We start from the raw sequence: 24,247 nt of genomic DNA on the forward strand, positions 1-24,247 counted from the left end.
CCACATGCACACTATACGCCCTCGCTCAAAGTCCGTCAACTGCACATACGGTTCACGTCCACGCTGTCGCGGCATGCTACCAGTGTTAAAGACTGCGATGGAGCTCCGTATGCCACGGCAAACTGGCTGACACTGACGGCGGCGGTGCACAAATGCTGCGCAGCTAGCGCCATTCGACGGCCAACACCGCGGTTCCTGGTGTGTCCGCTGTGCCGTGCGTGTGATCATTGCTTGTACAGCCGTCTCGCAGTGTCCGGAGCAAGTATGGTGGGTCTGACACACCGGTGTCAATGTGTTCTTTTTTCCATTTCCAGGAGTGTATATGAGCAGAATCGCTATTTAATATTAGTTTAATTCGATGGTGATAAAATAAATTTGCATTATATGAGCTAAACAATTTCAGTTAAACAGTTACAAAATAAACTCTATTGTATAACTCTCCAGCTGTTTGCAAGTGTTACCCCTTAGTAATTAATTACTCAACGAATTAAACAGCACAGTTGCTTCAGGTGACAACTGCTTATTTGATTACTAATTGTCTCATAGGCAACTGCCTCATTATGAGATTGTTCTGCTAGCTCGTAATCTGGGTTTCCTTCTCCTTTTTTCCCCTCTTGTGGCTCGCTGTTTATTTTGTTATTGCTACTCACTTGGACATATAACAATACAACTTACCACTGTGTTAGCTGGTGCAATAATGAAGCGAGTGGCATGGGCTCAAAATTGTTAAACAGCAATGAAATGGTACAAGAAAATGTTATTTGTGGTTGGCACACTTTATACATTGGTGCACCCCCTTGAGGGTTAAATCGTCTTTGGCCTCTAGGACAGTATCACCTCTGCCAAGGGCATTGCAAAAAGTATTTGCAACTTTTTTGTGCTGCAAGCAGGACTCATTCAGTTGGGCTCCTCTTCCACTGCTTCTTCGCAGTCCGTATTTGCCCAGTCACCTCTTCTTGCCTCTACACTTGCATTTAAGTTTCTGCTGACAATCAAGTTTTCATTTCCATCTGGGTATTTTATAACATGATAATGTGTGGAAAGTTGTGGTTGAGAATTATGAATTATTTAAGAATAAAGGAGATAACTCACCGAAAGGCAGAAGTGCTGCATCATCGATAGGTACACAAACAAAAGCTACAAAGCTTGCTAGCTTTCGGAATGAATTTCCGGTTTCAAGCTTGTAGGACTCTCTTTCTCTTTCTCTTCATGTTTTGTCTACTGGGTGTGGGGGGGGGGGGGGGGCAGCAAGTTACCTTGTTACCTTAGGTTTAGGCCAGGGAGGTTACCAGAGTGAATGTTCTGTTGTAGGGTGTAGGGATAGCTCCCATCTGTGCAGCTCAGAAAAAGTGGTGGTGGTGGTGGTGGTGGTGGTGGTGGTGGTGGTGAGGGGAGGATCCAGATGGCTCGGGTTGTGAAGTAGCCATTGAAATCTCACATGTTGTGCTCTGATGCATGTTGTGCTACCAGATGGTCCACCTTGTTTATGGCAACAGTTTGACGATGGCCTTTCATCCCAGTCGACAGCTAATTGGTTGTCATACCACTGTAAAGTGCTGTGCAGTGATTGCAGCAGAGCTGGTATGTAACGTGACTGCTTTCACGGGTGGCCTGGCCACTGGTGGGGTAGAATAAGCAGTGATAGGAGTGGAGTAAGTGCTGCTGGGTGGGTGGATTGGGCAGGTCTTGCATCTGGGTTTTCCACAAGGGTATGATCCCTGTGGTAGGGGATTGGGGATGGGAGGGACATAGGGATGGACTAGGATTTTATGAAGGTTGGATGGGCAGCAGAACACCACTTCAGGAGGGGATGGAAGTATCTTGGGTAGGACTTACTTCTTTATGCAGTGCATAAAGCCACTTTTTTTTTTTTTTTTTCATGTGTACTTCTATTGTCACAGTGTTCTTCCCATTTAGTTAAGTTGAATTTATTTTACCCCAGAGATAAATTGCATGCATCACTAACTGTGGTAGCCTATGTAGGCCTAGTTTCTTAAAGTAACTTCCACTTCTCCCAATCCCAGTTTCTGTTAAGCAGTTGTGGTGTGAATGGCTGCATTTTCCAAAGTATAAATCGCCTGACTGGGGTCATAAAATCTTTAATAAGCCAAAGATGCACACTGCTGTTGTGAGACATTTCTTTGTGTTGTATTACTAGCAGCTGCAGTGGTAATTGTGGTGCAACTACTTTCTACAATATATCATTTGGCAGACTTTGGAATTTCTAGTTGCTCCAGATTTCTTATTTTGCTACAGTGTAGTGTGGGGTTCGAAGTGGCTTTTCTAAAATTGGACTCGAGCGTTTTCCTCACCTCATATTGCCTGCATCTTCAGCAGTCTTCACTTGGAAATGCAATAGGGCGTCTAGAGTATCTCAGGAAAAGTTTCGCTGAAAATATTACATATTCTTGGAGTATTAATGTATCTTTAATGTTGATATTTCTCCTTGCTCTCCATATCCTGTGCTACTCCACCTTCAAAAATTCTGTCATGCTGTGAGACGCAACAGCATGGCCAAAATGAAACAAATTTTTCTGCTACATACAAGTGAATAGCAGTTGGGAATGTAGGCACAAACATAAAAACCATCCAGGTACTGAAACAACAGTATGTTGTTGACAATATGTATGAACACAATAGGAGAGTGCCTGCTACACCTCGCTTATAAGGAGGAGGACTCTAGTATACGGCAAAATGGATGCTTTGTTGTCATGTGCACAAGTCATGTGGCCTGCTGCAGTGACCCCTTGTGGCTGGGCTGCACAGGTGCTGTTGGCAGAATATTCTAAGTGTAATGCACCAGCCCCCCCCCCCCCCCATGAACCATGGACCTTGCCATTGGTGGGGAGGCTTGTGTGCCCCAGCGATACAGATAGCCGTACTGTAGGTACAACCACAACGGAGGGGTATCTGTTGAGAGGTCAGACAAACGTGTGGTTCCTGAAGAGGGGCAGCAGCCTTTTCAGTAGTTGCAAGGGCAACAGTCTGGATGATTGACTGATCTGGCCTTGTAACAATAACCAAAACGGCCTTGCTGTGCTGGTACTGCGAATGGCTGAAAGCAAGGGGGAAACTACGGCCGTAATTTTTCCCGAGGGCATGCAGCTTTACTGTATGATTAAATGATGATGGCGTCCTCTTGGGTAAAATATTCCGGAGGTAAAATAGTCCCCCATTCGGATCTCCGGGCGGGGACTACTTAAGAGGATGTCGTTATCAGGAGAAAGAAAACTGGCGTTCTACGGATCGGAGCGTGGAATGTCAGATCCCTTAATCGGGCAGGTAGGTTAGAAAATTTAAAAAGGGAAATGGATAGGTTAAAGTTAGATATAGTGGGAATTAGTGAAGTTCGGTGGCAGGAGGAACAAGACTTCTGGTCAGGTGACAACAGGGTTATAAACACAAAGTCAAATAGGGGTAATGCAGGAGTAGGTTTAATAATGAATAGGAAAATAGGAATGCGGGTAAGCTACTACAAACAGCATAGTGAACGCATTATTGTGGCCAAGATAGATACGAAGCCCACACCTACTACAGTAGTACAAGTTTATATGCCAACTAGCTCTGCAGATGACGAAGAAATTGAAGAAATGTATGATGAAATAAAAGAAATTATTCAGATAGTGAAGGGAGACAAAAATTTAATAGTCACGGGTGACTGGAATTAGAGTGTAGGAAAAGGGAGAGAAGGAAACGTAGTAGGTGAATATGGATTGGGGCTAAGAAATGAAAGAGGAAGCCGCCTGGTAGAATTTTGCACAGAGCACAACTTAATCATAGCTAACACTTGGTTCAAGAATCATGATAGAAGGTTGTATACATGGAAGAACCCTGGAGATACTAAAAGGTATCAGATAGATTATATAATGGTAAGACAGAGATTTAGGAACCAGGTTTTAAATTGTAAGACATTTCCAGGGGCAGATGTGGACTCTGACCACAATTTATTGGTTATGACCTGTAGATTAAAACTGAAGAAACTGCAAAAAGGTGGGAATTTGATGAGATGGGACCTGGATGAACTGAAAGAACCAGAGGTTGTAGATAGTTTCAGGGAGAGCATAAGGGAACAATTGACAGGAATGGGGGAAAGAAATACAGTAGAAGAAGAATGGGTAGCTTTGAGGGATGAATTAGTGAAGGCAGCAGAGGATCAAGTAGGTAAAAAGAAGAGGGCTAGTATAAATCCTTGGGTAACAGAGGAAATATTGAATTTAATTGATGAAAGGAGAAAATATAAAAATGCAGTAAGTGAAGCAGGCAAAAAGGAATACAAACGTCTCAAAAATGAGATCGACAGAAAGTGCAAAATGGCTAAGCAGGCATGGCTAGAGGACAAATGTAAGGATGTGGAGGCTTATCTCACTAGGGGTAAGATAGATACAGCCTACAGGAAAATTAAAGAGACCTTTGGAGATAAGAGAACCACTTGTATGAACATCAAGAGCTCAGATGGAAACCCAGTTCTAAGCAAAGAAGGGAAAGCAGAAAGGTGGAAGGAGTATATAGAGGGTCTATACAAGGGCGATGCACTTGAGGACAATATTATGGAAATGGAAGAGGATGTAGATGAAGATGAAATGGGAGATACGATACTTTGTGAAGAGTTTGACAGAGCACTGAAAGACCTGAGTCGAAACAAGGCCCCCGGAGTAGACAACATTCCATTGGAACTACTGACGGCCTTGGGAGAGCCAGTCATGACAAAACTGTACCATCTGGTGAGCAAGATGTATGAAACAGGCGAAATACCCTCAGACTTCAAGAAGAATATAATAATTCCAATCCCTAAGAAAGCAGGTGTGGACAGATGTGAAAATTACCGAACAATCAGTTTAATAAGCCACAGCTGCAAAATACTAACACGAATTCTTTACAGACGAATGGAAAAACTAGTAGAAGCCGACCTCGGGGAAGATCAGTTTGGATTCCGTAGAAATACTGGAACATGTGAGGCAATACTGACCTTACGACTTATCTTAGAAGAAAGATTAAGGAAAGGCAAACCTATGTTCCTAGCATTTGTAGACTTAGAGAAAGCTTTTGACAATGTTGACTGGAATACTCTCTTTCAAATTCTAAAGGTGGCAGGGGTAAAATACAGGGAGCGAAAGGCTATTTACAATTTGTATAGAAACCAGATGGCAGTTACAAGAGTCGAGGGGCATGAAAGAGAAACAGTGGTTGGGAAGGGAGTAAGACAGGGTTGTAGCCTCTCACCGATGCTATTCAATCTGTGTATTGAGCAAGCAGTAAAGGAAACAAAAGAAAAATTTGGAGTAGGTATTAAAATCCATGGAGAAGAAATAAAAACATTGAGGTTCGCCGATGACATTGTAATTCTGTCAGAGACAGCAAAGGACTTAGAAGAGCAGTTGAACGGAATGGATAGTGTCTTGAAGGGAGGATATAAGATGAACATCAACAAAAGCAAAACGAGGATAATGGAATGTAGTCGAATTCAGTCGGGTGATGTTGAGGGTATTAGATTAGGAAATGAGACACTTAAAGTAGTAAAGGAGTTTTGCTATTTGGGGAGCAAAATAACTGATGATGGTCGAAGTAGAGAGGATATAAAATGTAGACTGGCAATGGCAAGGAAAGCGTTTCTGAAGAAGAGAAATTTGTTAACATTGAGTATAGATTTAAGTGATAGGAAATCATTTCTGAAAGTATTTGTATGGAGTGTAGCCATGTATGGAAGCGAAACATGGACGGTAAATAGTTTGGACAAGAAGAGAATAGAAGCTTTTGAAATGTGGTGCTACAGAAGAATGCTGAAGATTAGATGGGTAGATCACATAACTAATGAGGAAGTATTGAATAGGATTGGGGAGAAGAGAAGTTTGTGGCGCAACTTGACCAGAAGAAGGGATCGGTTGGTAGGACATGTGCTGAGGCATCAAGGGGTCACCAATTTAGTATTGGAGGGCAGCGTGGAGGGTAAAAATCGTAGGGGGAGACCAAGAGATGAATACACTAAGCAGATTCAGAAAGATGTAGGTTGCAGTAGGTACTGGGAGATGAAGAAGCTTGCACAGGATAGAGTAGCATGGAGAGCTGCATCAAACCAGTCTCAGGACTGAAGACCACAACAACAACAACAACAACAACAATGCACCAGGGGCCTGGTGCCACACCACATATTCAAGTACTACGTACAGAGTTACAGCACCTTTCCCCTCTTGGGCAAAGGCTGCTCTGTCACCACAAAATACCATAAGAGAAGACTGGTAACAAGGACACAGGTTGTATGCTTGTGTCAGATTCCTGGATATGTTGGAACTGTGGTGATGGTGAAAGCACTGGCTGTTTGGTTGGGAATGGCGGGAATCCAGGTGTTGAAACATGTGAAGTCTCTGCCGCAGCCATTGGTGGTGAATCATTTTAGGAAGGCCCAACAGCTGGTGCTGGGGGGGGGGGGGGGGGCTGGATCCTAGAGGAGAGGTAGAAGGTGGCAACATACGCAAGGAGAACAGGTCTGCCCTGCAGCATGGATGCTCTGTGATGCCAGGACAGACACTAAGTTAGGAGATGGAGGTGGCTGTGGACTGCAGCCTCATCACAGTGCAAGGACGCAACAGGTTGTGGTAGCGTGTCACCAGCCCATCACTGGTGCACACCATACAGAGATGGCAGCCTTGGCAACTGTGGACCATGGACAGAATCCACTTCAGTCAGCTGTTAAACCCCCAACCCAGACTGTGGGGCCAGGAGCAAACAGTGATGAGGACTGAGCCGGTGAGTTTTGGTGGGGTGGTATGAGTGTATGCAGGAGGGTGCGGAGAATGTTGCCCAGACTCCGAATCTCACTTGCATAATTCTGTATGAACTCTAGAAGCATGTTAGGATATCAAAATGTGGACTGTTGTCATAGGCATATAAGGCAGTCCCTGAATAGAAAAAATGTTGGAGCAAGCCTGAATCGTAAGTGCAGCTGACATCAAAGGACTAATGTATGGAAATCAAACCTGGGCGCGTGTAGCTCTCGCATGACTGTGCCTTCTGGCAGCTGAAGAGTCTTCCCTTTTCATAATACTGTTACAATTATGATTCCACTTGATCACACAAAGCCACTGGCATAGGGTGTGCAAGGAAAAAATACAGACATGCCATAGCTTCCAGGGTAATGTAGGCTGCAAAATTAGTGGCACAACTTAACCCATCAGAGAAAAGAGACGAGAACTCGGAACACAGAGATTCCAACTGCTGGTAAGGGACCAAGTCAGAAACGAGGTGACCTGTATCTGAAATTGAAAAACCAAAAACATTGAAATCATCCACACCAGACACATTATCGCTGCCCACATCATCAACTAACAAAACAGTCAAGGAACAAACCACAGATTTATAGATAGTGGGAGCTGTAAAGTGACCCAAATTTGGAATATGCTGCTTGTTGTAACTTGCCGAACATGAGTCACTGGAGACATCACTGGAGATCTCAAGTCCACATAAGTTTATAAACTCAGTAAGTTATGACCGCACACTTGTCCAGTTGTAGTCTGAGTGTTTTGCCCATAACATCACACATCAGCAAACAATTTGATTCCTAACCATTAGAGATGGACAATTAACATCCATGTTCATGTCCGAAGAAGGGGGTTGGGAATGACATGCAGATGCTGTATGTCCATTGCTACAGTTGTTGCAAGTTGTCCAGTGCTTAGGGCATGTGGCCCTGTCTTGTTGTTGGATCTGTCACTCTGCAGTGTGGTGCACAAAGTTTCAATTTGATCAGCAGCCACACTGAGACATTGAAGAACTGAGAAATATTTATTGGTTCAGCCAAAAACAGATTCTCACACTGTAATGTTTTGACGCGACTCCCTGTCAGAGTCAACCAAATGATGACGGTGTAACAGACTGTAGAATCAGCATAGGAAAGATGATGTATTGTGCCTGAGGCTGTGGAGTTCACCCGCCCAAACCTGGCAGGACTGGTGGGGCTGTTTATGACAATGATAGAACTCCACACACTGCACTGACGTGTGTGCATTTACAGTGGTTATTTGACAAGAAGTTAAGCATTTTGTTGAAAGAAAGAGATGCAGATTCCAGGAGTGGGACTAACTGGCACAACTGGCAGATCCGAGGAGAAATCCGAGAAAGAAACAGAGCCTTACACATGTTTCCATCAGTGAGGGAGTGTTGCCAAAGCCATTTCTCGTAAGACTCCCCATCTTCGGGTGCATTTTCATAAGGGGGATTGGAGGACTGCCTCCATGGACAGAAGAACTGAAGGATGAACAAAGTAGATTGAGCACATGGAAGTGAATGTCACACTCGTATCCAGTTGTCGTACTGTAAGACATAAACAGCAGAAGACCACAATGAGCCAAACTTTATTCTTCTACATACAAGCAAACAATAGATGAGAATGTAGACACAAACATAGAACAATTCAGGCACTGATACAAGCAGATGCTGACAATAAGTACGAACACAGTATGAGAGAGAGAGAGAGAGAGAGAGAGAGAGAGAGAGAGAGAGAGAGCGAGCGAGCATGTTGCAGTGCGCTTATAAAGGGGAGGGTTCCTCTAGAATGTTCAGATGATGCTGTGCCTTGTGCACAAGTCCTGTGGCCCCACCGTAGGTGGCCTCTGGGGGCCGGTCTGTGCAGATGCCATTGGCATAGTATTAAAAATGTAGCACACTGGCAGTCCTGTGCTGTGGCACATTATTATGTACAGAGTTAGAGCAGAAATGATTCCTTAGTTCCAAGGTGAGAAGGTGCCACCATAGTCACTCTTTGATTCCTGTTTATGCTAGCCCTCAGATGAAGTGACATTGTCCCATATCTACAGTGTGGAGATGTAGATTGAGATTGTAGAATCTCAATGGCATTTGATACATACCATTTACACCTTAATATGCCTAATAGATGCTCCAGTATTCATTGTGGTATGGTGTGGAAGCAAACAGGCTCCGAATATCTTCACTGCCACATACAGGTAAGAATTCAGGGTCTCTTCAACAGTTACAGATTGGAATCACTATTGTTTTCGTATTAAATACCTCTCCACACCAGGGTTCCAAGTGCTGGAGAATTACGGCTCTCAAGAATGGCTGCTTCCTGCGACCTTTCATAAGGTCATCTATGCACAAGCTGGTGTCTGGATTCACCACTGAACACCATTGAATGTGCTAGTTGGTTCTGACTCTACGGTATACAAGTCTCTGTAGTCTGTGGTATGGTATTGGCAGTAAATGACACATGGCAACTGGAGATATCAACTTGGCTATTAGAAAACTGTTGCTAACTGTAGACTCTCTGCCTCTAACCTCTGTCCAGATTTCAGCTGTTTTCATCTGTCAGCGGAGCCAACTGAACAAAGCTAAGACCTTCTCGTGGTGTAGTCATTCCGGAAGGATCTGTGTGTAGTCTTCTTCTCATGTTGTCCCCGTGAGTCTGTCTCTGCAGTCATTGCACAACGGCCCTCATGTGTCCTTATGGTGTGCTGATAGTAGAGATGGGCAATTAAAAACAGAAGAAGAAGAAGAAGAAGAAGAAGTAACATACCGAAAAGTTTTTTTTACAGTATACACACTTATACACTTAATAATTCAGATATACATATCTTTGAAGTGCTGTAGGTCGTTGTGGTGCTAAGTTATATGCAATGACAGTAATGTTCTTAGTACAAAAATAGTCTCGAATGCAAATACAATGCGTTACATCTCTGACAAGTAGAAATGCTTAATTGTGTCACGGCTGTGTTGACATAATTTCTCTCAGCAGTTTCCTGCATTAAAGTTGACATTATTCTGTAGATACACTGATTCTGGGCAAGGCTTTGCATGTGGCTGCTTAAGAAGACACGCTGACAAGAGTCACAGGAAGTGAAATCATGAATTCAGCATTCTCTGTTGGCATGTATGCGTAGCACCCCTAATCACTGACAGTAGGCGATGGATGCACGAATCGGCAGCACTCTGGTGGGAAGTTGATGCATAGATGTGAGTGGTGCGGCATGCAAAGTGTGGTCGACGAAGAAGCCATTCATACTGCACCTTAAGCCATCAACCTTCCTTGAAGTCCAAAAGTTAGCAATACGCTGCATGTCCTTTTGTAATATTAACCTGAAATGTTGTAGTAATGCTACACACACCATATAGCCGTCATTTATTTACACCATTCTTGATATGTGCCAATGGATTTTTATTTATTTATTTATTTATTTTTTTTTAATACTGAAAATTAGCTCACGTAACGATGGAATTTTAATCTGTCTATCTCACAGGCATGGAAATATTGGAATATAAGGTTGGTAGCATTCTGGCTATTTGTGTTTGGTGCAAAAATCAAACAATGGAAAATCCTGGAGGGAATGTAATAATATTGAGAAGGAAAGTTGGTACTCATCATATAGCAGAGATGCTGAGTCACGATAGGCACAACAAAAAGATTCACACAATTATAGCTTTCAGCTGTTAAGGCCTTTGTCAGCAATGAACACGCACACGCACACGCGCGCAGACGCAGACGCAGACGCAACTCGCACACTCTCCATTTGGAAGGAGCACACCATCGGAGATGTTGGCAGTCGTGCTGGATTGTCTCGCAGTGAGCCAACTATCATCTTTGCAGTCCACATTTACCGTACATAAACGGAATGACTCTCGATTTGAAGACCCTCCCAGCTGCACCACAGTTCCTCATGGTTTCTTGTATTGAACACAGTCAGTCCTTTCGCTTCAGTAAATCTGTTTACTGTTCAGAAAGGTGTTGATGCAGTTGCTGGCCCTGTGAAATCCTACTGTCATTTAAGCAATGGCACTTTGCTCTTGGGGACTACTTCTGATTCTTGAGCACAACTGCTTGCAGCTTTGCTCCTCCATGGCTGTCCTGTTCGTGTCACGGCCAATCACACGCTGAATTCATCTTGTGGTGTTACTTTCACCAGGCTGCTCGATAATCTGACCAAGGCCAGAAATCCATATGAACCTCTCCGACTGGGGTGTCATTGCTGTCATAGGATGATGAAAATGGCAGATGAATCCTTAATGCCCATACGCTCACTTTCGATAGAGCAGTGCATTTTGAACCCATTATGCTGCTACCAGTTAATTATTTCACCCACTCGAATGTCTTGGGAGCACCCAGCCAAAGGTGTAATCTGTGGTAGGGATGCACCCGAGGGCAATCGTCTGCCTCCTTCTCAACACCGTATCAACTATCAACTGCGATGGCGACCTTGCCACCTCCTCTCGAGATTGTTCTATGTATGTCGTTGAGGGGGCTATCAAGGAGATCTGGGTAAAGGAAAAAGTGCCTTAACTGGTCACTCACAAGTTATTGGCTAGTATCAAACCCTGAATTCTACTGTCTGGCACTTACAGTACTGTACTTGCTACATCTCACTCAATGAAGGACATGGCCACGCACACATGCAACCTCAAATTCAGCACTCGGGCTGTGAAATTGCCCAGTGTCATGATAACATCACCGTCTCCTTGTCCAGCTATGCAACAAGCCACAAAACATTTACTTTAGGGGGTGAAGTCACCTGCTACACAACTGGCAAGCCAGAAAGGACACAAGGAATAGTCTTGTGAAGACTTAGTTCATCCCTCCATCCAACAAACATCTGAGTCTTCCTCTGCCAACCGGAAAGAATCCAAGAAGTTAAACAAAGGCAAACGGTCTTCTTCATCAACTCGGAGATCCTCTTCAATGCTGTCACCACGCTATACCCTCGCCCAGCCAACCTCTGTGTCGCTGGAGTGCACCGCCAACCATATTCGCATACCAACAGAGGGAGAATGCTGATGCCTCTGTAGATATCATGGAGCAGGATTCTCTATGCTCTGCCCTTAGAAGCAGTGAGCCTTCAGAAAATGGCACTTGGCAGTCACCAAGATGACAACCCTTCAGTTTTTTCCCCTCCCCCCCTTTTTCATCATCATGACTTCCTCCAATGGAATGTTCATGGTCTTAGATCCAAAAAAGAGAAATTATGCCTGCCTCCAGGAAACAAAATTGTATCCTCACAGCCACTTTGACCTCCTGCATTTCATTCTGGTCCACTTTGACCTTTCCCCTGAGGACGGCATTCCTTCTCCCGGGGGAGACATGCTTCTCAACAGGGAAATGACTTTCATAGTCAGACCATCTCCCTGACTACCCAGATTGTAGCTGTTGCAGTCCCCATTTTCCTTCCTCACTTCACCTTTTCAATTTTTATTGTTTACATTCCTCTTTCATTCGGTGTCGCCAGAGCAGACTTCTTCCAGCTTGTTGGGCAACTCCCTCACCCCTTTCTGCTGCTCGGTGACTTTCATGTGCACCATCCCCTTTGGGGTTCTCCCAGAACTTGTGCGAGAGGTGCCCTTTTGGCTGACCTTCTTAACCAACTTAACCTCTTCTGCTTTAACATAGAAGCACCCATGTTCCTTTCAAACTCCTTGCACACCTCTTCTTATTTGGACCTATCCTTCTGCATAGCCCAGCTTGTCCATCATCTTGAATGGACCATTCTCTCTGGCACATATTCGACCACCATTTCCCATGTGCTGTCTGTTTGCTGACTCCTACCTCACCTAAGTGCACACACAAATGTCACCTACGTGCACACGCAAATGGCAGCTTACTAAGGCCTACTGGAGACTCTACTCCTCCCTGGCAACCTTCAATGAACATAATTTCCCCAGTTGTGATGACCAGGTAGAATATCTTACAAACGTTCCTTACCGCTGCAGAACATTCCATTCCTTGCATTTCCTCTTTACCCCACGGTGTCCTGGCCCGTTGGTGGACTGAGGCATGCTGTAATGCAATTCGCGTGAGGAGATGTACTCTCCTCATTTTTAATCGTCATCCTCATCCTCTGATGGCAAACTGCATACATTATAAACAGTTAGTGCATAGTGTAGTTGTGTTCTTCGAGATAGCAAAAAAGGTAGCTGGAGTTCATTCATTAGTTCTTTTAACAGATTCCGTAATGTGGGCCATCTCCGATGGCATTCTGGGACCAAGTTCCATTCCCCAATTTCTGGCCTGACAGTGGCATAGGAAGCTTGGATGATACCCTTCTCTTCTCAGAATTGCGAGTGCTACAATGCCACCTGTACTGTAAGGGAGCTGGATCATGCTCTCACGTCATCCCAATATTCCGCCCCAGGGCCAGACAATGTTAACATTAAGGTGTTGCCGCACATTTCTCTTGGTGGCAAGCACTTCTGCTTCATACGTTACCCAGATGCTGGCATGAAGCCACCATTATACCCATACCCAAGCCTGGTAAGGACAAATGCGTTTCTTCTAGCTGCCATCCCATTTCTCTCACCAGCTGTGTTTGAAAGATGATGGAACGTATGATTCTTGCCCAGCTGGTATGGTTGCTCAAATCTCGCAATTTACTAACCACTGCACAGTTTGAATTTCGACCTCTCCATTCTGCAGTTGACCATCTCGTCACTTTGTCTACCATGCAATGAATGGTTTTCTGTGGAAATCCCAGACTGTGGCCATGTTTTCGATTTGGAGAAAGGCTGCGACAACTGCTGGAGGACTGGTATCCTCCGTACTCTCTACACATGCGCCTTCCATGGCCAACTGCCCTGTTCCCTTCACGAATTTTTAAAAGATCAAGTTTTCAATGTACATGAGGGTTCTGCATTGTCAGACACCTTCGTCCAGGAAAACTGTGCCTCAGGGTCCCATTCTGAGCGTCGTCTTCTTAGATATCGTCATTAACCCTATAATGGCCTGTCTCCCTCCAAGCATCTCAGACTCCCTTTTCGGTGGTGATTTTTGCCATCTATTGCAGTTCTTCACGTTGCCTTGATTGTCCTTACTTGTGGAGCATTGACAGGGGCTTTTGCTTTTCAATTGACCAAGCATTTTTTAATGAGTTTCTGGTGGCACAATTTGTTCCCTCCACCATCGTTACATCTTTGGCCTGTTGCTCTTCCGTTTGTTGAATCTGTAAAATTGATTAGACTTGGTTTCAGTAGGAAACTTCCTTGGTCTCCCCCTCCCCCTCCCCAAACGTCTTACCTGGCAGCCTTCTGTATGTGGTCCCTTAATGTTCTGTGTGTTCTCAGTGGTACTTCCTGGGGAGCAGAACGTACCACCCTCCTCCGTTTGTACCAGTCAACTGTCCATTCTTAATTCGACTGAGTGTTTTGTTTAAGCATCTGCAAGTCCGTCCCTCTTACACCCTTTTAATACCATCCATTATCAGGGCACCCGTTGGCCACTGAGAATCTGTATGAAGAAGCTGCTGAACAACTGCTGTCCTACCGCCATGACTTTCTCCTTGGCAGATGTGCATGCTGGTTGTCCGGCCGTGCCTCCTTCTTCGATGAGTCCTTTGACCACCAGTATGGGGCACATCTCTCTTCTCTGTTATCTCCTGGAATTCACTTTTGGCTATTGCTTTAGTGGCTTAACCAGCCACTTTCCCAATGGGTGTGAACCCTTCCCCAACTTGGCTCATACGCCAGCCAGTGTTCACTTTGGACTTCACTCTCCTTCTAAGGACACTACTCCAGTCTTGCTCTATCACTGTAAGGTTCTTGACCCTCGCATGAAACTTCACGATAATGCCTTTGTGTACACTGATGGCTCTTGGACTGACTGTGGTGTCGGGTGTGCCTTCATCGATGTCACAGATGCTTTTTGGTATCAGTTTCCAATCCACTGTTCAGTATTTACAGCGGAGCTCTTTGCCCTGTAACAGGCCATGCGGTACATCTGGTGACACAGGCTTTTAAATTGTCATTTGCTCAAACACTCTGTGTCATTCAGAGCCTCTGTATGCTGTACACTGTCCCCCCTTTAGTGCAATGGGTCCAGGAAAGCTATCACTTGCTCACTCTTGATGGAGCCCCTGTGATGTGTATGTGGGTCCATGGTCATTCTGGTCTGACAGGCAGTGAGGCCGCTGACACTGCTGCCAAGGCTGCAGTCCTTGAACTGCGGCCTGCTAGTTCTTCCATTCCCTGAGATGACCTCAATAGCACACCTTAATGAGGCACACCTTAATGAGACGGCACACACATTGAAGGTGACCATCCATCCCCCTTTTTTCATGACAATAAATATTTTTCTAGCTCTGTCCTGAATTTTTTCAAAAGTAATTTGGGACACCTATTTGTCCAGGATTTAACAATTATGAAACCATTTATCCTGAATTGTATGTTCATTTCACCTGTACCTGCATGCTCTTACTGAAAGGGTATTTTCCCAAATGAGGAGTTTATGGCGCAGTGACAAAACAGTTTGTTGTAGAAACTAAAAAAGCCATGTTAGTGACCACAGGGAATTATTATGAAACTTGAGTTGAATGGTTTTGTAAGGCTGATGAAGAATGCAGACACGCCGAAGAAAATTTACAGCACTGATAAATATTGTATGCCTGCTTGCACGCCTACATCTTAGAAGGTACTAATAAAATATAAATTAATGTATTGTTTGTAGCAAATTAAAGTGATAGTTTGCATTTATTACATTCAGGTCAGACTTCTTTGTAATATCAAAATTATTTATTGTATCCCGAACTTGACTTTAGAAAATATGGTCCCCTTCACACAATGAACTCCATTAAGTGACTACTAGAACCTTATGTGTGTATGAACATTATACCACAAACTGCACTTTTCTACATATCCCCATTTCTGAAATACATGTGTTAAAAGCTGTAAAGACAATTTTGGAACACCTTGTATTTTCCATACTTCTTTAGTGAGACTATGAGAAACCACCGACAATGGACAATTGCACAGACTGCAATGTCGCCCCATGTGCCATTTAGTTGAATTTCTTAAATGTCATTTGCCTTCTACTTACCGAGTTGTATAAAATTCATTTCGTTTACATTCATTTTCTGTACGGCAAATTAGTACTGTGTCTGAATATGAACATCTCTGTAATGCATTTTAACAAATCCTTGTTAATTTCATGTATGATTTATGTCAGCTGATCGGTAGGTGGTGGATCGGTAGGTGGTGCACGGTTGCTGCCATTGTTAGCACTGAAACACAAGTGAGGAACCCCCCCGTCTCATGTTTCCACTCCCCATGGCATGTCGCGACCATTGGCCAACTTATGTCTACAGAATTTTTGTGTCCAGGAAAATAATGATTTGACCCACTCCAGGCGTTTTCAAAGTTTTTGTGTGGGGTTAGCAATTTAAGTGATGGTAGGCATATCAGAGTGATACGTCAGGCTAGTTAATTATGTGTTAATGGCACTTGGAGCAATTTATTCCACAATAGTATAAGAATCAGTTTTAAATGATGAAAAGAAAAATTATTCCATTCAGCTCATAATTAAATGAACACGTATACTGCTTATGTTAACTTTGGCATTCTCCTGAGATACTTCACTTACAACCACCCAGTGTCAGTACCCTGTAGCACTGCTTTAGTTCAGCTGATTAAAGTACTGCAGGCTGGTTTCATGCAGAATAATGAATGGATAGCTAGATCATGTAAAACACTACAAGTAGTTTCAGTTAAAAGAATGAGTACGTGGTTCAACTGACAGAACTACAGACTTGTTTTCACTTGAAAAGAAGGCATGAATATTTCAGTCAATACACAAAGTTACAATGATGTTGAATCTTTTCAGTCAGTTGCTCCCACTGTCTGATATCACTCAAAAAAATAATCCAATCAACAGATAAAACTATAGCTGACTAACATTATAGTTTTCATTTGGTTGCTCTCACAAACTGGTCTCACTCAAAACAATGAATGACTTGTTTAGCCGATATGAGTGACCTGCTGTTCCTTTCTAACCTTTCCCGATGTATACCCTTTCCTCCGAGAGAAAGGAATTACTTTTTCCAAAAACTAGATTAGTGCACTCTTAACACAAATAAAAGAAAGATGCACCATGAAAGAATTATCCAAATGGGATAAAATTCATTAGATGTGTGCACACCTACAGACAAGCAAATGATGAGAATTTCAGAAAAATTTGATGGTCATTTGTTTGTCTGAACATGTAAATCACATCTACTGTTCAGTCTTGTTTGGGTAATTCCTTTGTGATGGATCATTTTTTGGTTTTTAGTAATTTTTGATTTTATTTTTTAAATTGTATTTCCACAATTAAGTGTGTGTGTATCAGTAACTTGGCCAAATATTTAAATTTTCCTCTGTTTTCGATAACACGTAATATTTCTCCAGTCGCATTCAATAATTTGACACCTATGTTTTTTATGGAACTAGTTATTTCTTAGTTTTATTTTGTGCTTTTGTCAGTGGAGCACCATTTGTGATGTTGTTCTCACAAGTTCAGTTGATACCGTGCATTGTTGTAAGTTCTGGAGGGGGGGGGGGGGGGGGGGAATTAATCTATCTCCTTACAATTGGTAATTTTTGGTTTGAACTAAGCAATACCCCAAAGGGTTATGGAGAGAAAGATAGAGGTCACATAATTTGCACATTTATTGCCACTTATCTTTGAAGCAGTGATACAAAACCTTCCATATGGCATGAGTGTAAGAATTCCTCAGTTTCTCTCTCTATCACAGCAGTCACCTTATTATTGCTGGTGAAATGTAGTCCATCCAATGGTTCCTTTGGTTCTTGAAGGGTGAAGAAATTGCTATACCTTGTGAGTAAGATGGATGTGGTAAGATTTCATAGCTTAGGTGTGAGTAAAGAGTCATGCATGATAATTCCTCAAGTGATGTGAGTGGGAACATTGTCGTGCAGGAGACAAACATCTTTCATAAGTATTAGTCACCTCTTCTGCTTGCTCAGACTGTGAATTGGTCAGATGATTCTCATAATAGTGCACCATAATGGTCTCATTTCTCTGGCTTAGTCAGTGAGGATGACTCCTTCATAATACCAAAAGGCAGATAATATAAATCTTCCTAGAAGAAGATTATGTCTTTGGGCTCTTTGTGGAGGTGAATCTATGTTATATCAAAGGTTTTTTCTTTCTTTCATTAAAGGTTCTTAATGGTGGACCCAGCAGGTCATTGCTTATGTTATTGACACTGAGCCTACTCTAAATCTGACCCCTCTGACATTGATTGGTAACGCACGTGTTGGTCAATACCAAAGCTTCCAATTATGTAATGAAGCATGATTACTCTAGTGGACATGGCCTTCTGCTTTAAGTGCATCTTCCAGATCTGTGTGATCTTGGTGAAAGTCTTTTGCACCTTTTCAGTTTCAAATGCTGCTGTTGTGTTATCTTCCTTTGTGGAATTATTTCATAGATTTCCACTGCAAATGTAAATGATGAATTACTGCATATGCAGCCATGTTGCTGAACACCGTAGCCATCTAGGGTTTTTTAGCCACCAATGTGTCTCCAAAAGACACAACTTGGAAGGAATTGCTGCTGCAACAGAATAACAAACTGTGGTTCCAATGCATATAAGCAAAAAGAAATGTGCATACTAAGTGCATAATATGAATGCAGCATCTGTTTATACACTCTTGGAAATGGAAAAAAGAACACGTTGACACCGGTGTGTCAGACCCACCATACTTGCTCCGGACACTGCGAGAGGGCTGTACAAGCAATGATCACACGCACGGCACAGCGGACACACCAGGAACCGCGGTGTTGGCCGTCGAATGGCGCTAGCTGCGCAGCATTTGTGCACCGCCCCCGTCAGTGTCAGCCAGTTTGCCGTGGCATACGGAGCTCCATCGCAGTCTTTAACACTGGTAGCATGCCGCGGCAGCGTGGACGTGAACCGTATGTGCAGTTGACGGACTTTGAGTGACGGCGTATAGTGGGCATGCGGGAGGCTGGGTGGACGTACCGCCGAATTGCTCAACACGTGGGGCGTGAGGTCTCCACAGTACATCGATGTTGTCGCCAGTGGTCGGCGGAAGGTGCACGTGCCCGTCGACCTGGGACCGGACCGCAGCGACGCACGGATGCACGCCAAGACCGTAGGATCCTACGCAGTGCCGTAGGGGACCGCACCGCCACTTCCCAGCAAATTAGGGACACTGTTGCTCCTGGGGTATCGGCGAGGACCATTCGCAACCGTCTCCATGAAGCTGGGCTACGGTCCCGCACACCGTTAGGCCGTCTTCCGCTCACGCCCCAACATCGTGCAGCCCGCCTCCAGTGGTGTCGCGACAGGCGTGAATGGAGGGACAAATGGAGACGTGTCGTCTTCAGCGATGAGAGTCGCTTCTGCCTTGGTGCCAATGATGGTCGTATGCGTGTTTGGCGCCGTGCAGGTGAGCGCCACAATCAGGACTGCATATGACCGAGGCACACAGGGCCAACACCCGGCATCATGGTGTGGGGAGCGATCTCCTACACTGGCCGTACACCACTGGTGATCGTCGAGGGGACACTGAATAGTGCACGGTACATCCAAACCGTCATCGAACCCATCGTTCTACCATTCCTAGACCGGCAAGGGAACTTGCTGTTCCAACAGGACAATGCACGTCCGCATGTATCCCGTGCCACCCAACGTGCTCTAGAAGATGTAAGTCAACTACCCTGGCCAGCAAGATCTCCGGATCTGTCCCCCATTGAGCATGTTTGGGACTGGATGAAGCGTCGTCTCACGCGGTCTGCACGTCCAGCACGAACGCTGGTCCAACTGAGGCGCCAGGTGGAAATGGCATGGCAAGCCGTTCCACAGGACTACATCCAGCATATCTACGATCGTTTCCATGGGAGAATAGCAGCCTGCATTGCTGCGAAAGGTGGATATACACTGTACTAGTGCCGACATTGTGCATGCTCTGTTGCCTGTGTCTATGTGCCTGTGGTTCTGTCAGTGTGATCATGTGATGTATCTGACCCCAGGAATGTGTCAATAAAGTTTCCCCTTCCTGGGACAATGAATTCACGGTGTTCTTATTTCAATTTCCAGGAGTGTAGTAGCTTAATATATCCTTAGTAGTGTAATGAGTAAATGAAGAACTTTAGCAGTCATATTTTCTGAAATCAGTAGTTTGTTGAGAAATTGAGAATAAATGTAGGTTTTTATGACAGTATACTACTGTATTGATAATGTTGTGTGGACAAGACTAGGTAGTGCAGTCGTAAGAGAAGGGACTCAGTTTTTTGTTTATGGCCATGAAAATCCCCATCCAGCCACACTGTTTTCCATGATTGCTTCAGAGTCATTTAAAGGCAAAATGCTAGGATGATTACTTTGAAAGGGTGCAATCTATTTCCTTCCCAGCCTGACTGTGGAGTCCATCTCCAATGACATCTTAGTCACTGACACATTAAATCATAGTTTTCATTACTTATTTGTAACACTGCAATTGATGTTAATTAATTGTTTCATAATAACATTCTTGTACTTTAGTATTCCACATAGGTGGTTACCATGAAAATTAAATAAATATGTTTTGCAGTTTACATTGATTAATTACTGTATTGATTTTTCCTGTTTGGCACTCCAGTGTGTCAGTACAAAAGAAACATAGAATTTCATTGAAAAAGTAATGGAACACTATATTTATATGGAATTTTCTTCTGTGCAGCAAGCTTACTTGGAGGATTGCGTCCAGCAGAAACAGTTGTTGAAGATATGTTTATTCGAAGATTTGTGACTGGAACATGGCATAGTCTCTTTGTATCGGAAGTGATTATAAAACGACAACACAATTTGATTCGGATTGCTGGCATAGTACGTCAAGCAATTAGTCCTAGGAAGATGTACTTCCTTATTGGCTACACAGAGGAACTGCTAAGTTACTGGTTACAGTGCCCTGTAAAATTAGAACTGCAGTCAGTTGCTGATGCTAAAGACGTTGTACACAAATATATTTAAGCAGCATTGTGTGTGTTCGATAAGAAAATTTTCATATTCTCAGTAATTTACTAATAAACCACCTCATTTTCTCAAACTTCGTGTGAATCATTGGTAGGGTGATGTGAAACTATCAAGTGTTAAGTTTTCTCCATTATGCATGAAAGACAAATTTTTAATTTGATAACGTCTATTACTGTGGCAACTAAGATTCAGCTCATATTTGACAGCAATCAGTAACAGTTAAATATCAACAGTAAGTATAATGCTAAAAGGAAGCAAGACTTACACAATACCTTACCCACCATAGTAAAGCACAGGACAAGGTGAAGTATGCAACTGTAAGGATATTAGTCCATTTATGCAGAAATCTGATTAGCTTGACATAACAAAAATTATTTGAAGAAACCTGAGGAGAATGTTGTTCAAAACTGTGCCTGAACACTGGAGGTCATCCCTATATCGTCAGCATGATGGTGTGGCCAATGCCATACCTGTGGAGGGCACTAAAAGATTTGGAGAGTGAGCTGATTGTGGAACCACACACCCAAGAAACGGGTCTCTTGGGCAAATCCTGTAACTCTCTAACAAATAAAGGGCTGACACTGTTGCTCTCAAACACTTCACCTTTTATGGATTTTATTGGCTACTATGTCTCGTCTGCACGTAATATTCCTTGGAAAGGCCTCCATTATAGTTTTGTGATCAATTTTGCTTCATAGACTGTGTATCTGCACATTTCATTGGTTATTCTCAGTTTGGTATTATGCACTTGTACAGGCATTCCACACAGACTTGTTTCAGCAGAGGTTGGGTAATCTCACTGTTATTTTATTTGCTTGTCTTTTAAGTAAGTTCACAATAAATGAGTTGAACACTGATACAATGTTTGTTTGTGTGCAGGGGGGGGGGGGGGGGGGGAGAGAGAGAGAGAGAGAGAGAGAGAGAGAGAGAGAGAGAGAGAGAGAGAGAGAGAGAGAGAGAGAGAGAGAGAGTGTGAGTTTACTGTGTGACAATCTGCAATGTTAAGCCTTGTAGCTGCTGAGTGGTGCAGTGGTCCACAGCAGCTGTGCCTCGCGCATCCCACAGCTGCCGCAGTCAAACTTGCTGTGTGGCTTTCATATGGCGGAGAGGTCTACCATCTCATGGCAAAGGGATTTTGGAGTGCTCTGCTCAAACAGGTGAGATGATGGTGCTGCTGTTCATGCATGGCAAAAATGAACAACAAAATATGTCTTGACCTGATAGAGCTCTTTAAAGTAGAAGTGTTGTGGAACCCATGAACAAAATCTATTGCAACAAAAATACGCATGAAGATGCATGGAAAGATGTTAGCAGGTAAATAGAGATGCCAATTGAAGAACTGAAAGAAAACGTATCCATTTCCTACAGAAGAGAGAAGTCTCAAATTAAGAACAATTACAAGTCAGGTTTTGGTATGTACACATTTATTGTATTTCTAGAGTGTATACAGCTAGTATTATTTGCAGTTACATAATTGTGAAAATACACTTATAAGCACTGCAAACATATTTCTTCTACAAACTATTTACCCGAATTCAGTGAACGTGGAAGTTTTCCATCCAAACCTTTCTACACATCTCTGGGTACTTGTCTAAGTAATCTGTACAAAACCACTCAATAAACGTTTGAATTCTATGCAGTTTTGTTGTTACAATGTTTCATTACACGTACCTTCATATATTACTTCAGAGCCTCGATAATCGCATCACAAACCTCGTGTACTATTTGTAATATAATTTGTTTGGAGACATGGAAAAGGTATAGCTAGCTTTAATAGGAGTCTCATGTGGGTAAGAATATCAAAGTAACTGTGAACCTCTCCCTCACAGTAATAACTTCTCGAAACTGGGTGTTTATTTTTATTAATTTTGCTTTGATTATTTTGTTTTATTGTTCAGAATTATGTAACAACCACCAAGCAACATTTTTAATTTTTTCTCCCACCAATTTGAAAGTCATGTGTTGAGAAATTCTGTTTCCATAGCTTATTCTTTGGGGATACAACACTTCCATCCGCCATGCTCTTTTGATTTCATTGTTTACGATGTTAGACATCATTATGAAGGCAGCAGCTGCACATGAATTGTTCGTGGTGTCTTGCATGCACTGATTAACCAACAATCAGCAGTGAACATCCACCAAGGAGTGAAGTCGCATATTGACTGAGCCTGACTGCCATATGTGAACATACACAGATTTGCCAACGCTTGAACTGTTACAGGTGGCACCTGTTCTCAATGAACAAGCAGCTTTATTTAGAATTAAGTTCATTTATCATCATCTGACAGCAGGTAGGTTTAAAGACAGCATGTGGCCATGGAAGCACTAGGAATATTGCCTAATGTATTGACTGTGCAACATGCTGATACATTGCATATAATAATGACCTTTGTGTGTGGTATATGGAATAACCAAAATTTTCAGGATTGTGTCTGCACAGTTATGCAATTTGAATAAAAAAGTGGTAAAACAATTATGATTAGAATTGAAAAGAATAAGATAGTGTTTCACTTTAACCATTATCACAAATTGATAACTGTATAATTATTTGATGTAGAAAGGAGGAAGGTAAGGGAACATAAAAGGTAAAGTATGAAAAAAGAATCGGTTAAAATCAAAGTATTGTAGGAAGTACCACATGAGACACCACGTAGGGAGATCATCTAGTAAATGAGGCAGATTAGGCTCTGAGATGGGGTTGTGTAGAAAAACACAAAATTGGAATGTCTTTTGTCACTTTTCCTCTCATTGAGTAAAGTTTCATTGTGTTTGATTTGCCTGTAGCTGTGTTTTTTCTTTATAACCATTTCATTATTATGGTTATGAAAACTTATTTGATCACAAGAGTTGTCTCGAAATTTTAGAATCTGATGATGTACACATCTAGCCTCACTTGAAAGTGAATCCTACCAAAAATGCTTCTACTTCTGTTATATTTCCAGCAAGAAATTTCTAAAGGACAGGCTGATGACATTGATGAATGTCTGTACAAGTATCAGTCGTTTGCCATCTTACATAGAACTGAACAAATACTTGGGATAGTGCAGTAGAAAGATTTGGATAACAGCTCCTAGTGCTGATGCTGTCTCTGATGTTTCGTTCATTATTCTTGGTCTTCCTAAAAATTTTGCATGTGGTTCAAAATGGAAGTAACTTAGGGAGATCTTCAGGACACATAATCAGATTAGTTTTGTTTTCATTGTATGTAAAATTCTGCCGACAATGGAAGGCATGAAATTAGATTGTTTGTGGCTGGTGCTGTTGTGCACAGGAAAGTATCATTGTGAAACATCTCTAAGAAAATTTAAAACTCATTCTGCATGATTTCTTTTGGATGCAATAATAGTGAATAGCATTAAATTTGAATAACTGTGTACACTTAGAAAAAAGTCAGTCTGACCATATGTTGTGAAGCCGATGCACTGCTACCAGTGTCATCATTACAGTTATACTCGAATGTCCTGTCGAAACCCGGTCATGTGTGTAACCAGTGGTAGGGATGCTCACTA

The 24,247-nt window shown here is 42.9% G+C and overlaps 1 protein-coding gene across 1 annotated transcript in view; it reads left to right on the plus strand.

Moving 5' to 3' along the window:
* Positions 1 to 20,811, plus strand: part of LOC126092485 (28S ribosomal protein S24, mitochondrial) — a 35,741-nt gene extending 14,930 nt beyond the window's left edge. Inside the window, exon 3 of the mRNA XM_049908103.1 lies at positions 20,446 to 20,811. Coding sequence (XP_049764060.1) covers positions 20,446 to 20,735 — 290 coding nt within the window. The 3' untranslated portion in view covers positions 20,736 to 20,811. The remainder of the gene's footprint in view (positions 1 to 20,445) is intronic.
* Positions 20,812 to 24,247: the final 3,436 nt, after the last annotated feature.

This window comes from Schistocerca cancellata, chromosome 7 (genome assembly GCF_023864275.1).
Source record: "Schistocerca cancellata isolate TAMUIC-IGC-003103 chromosome 7, iqSchCanc2.1, whole genome shotgun sequence".
In the NCBI taxonomy this organism is placed as follows: Eukaryota; Metazoa; Arthropoda; class Insecta; order Orthoptera; family Acrididae; genus Schistocerca; species Schistocerca cancellata.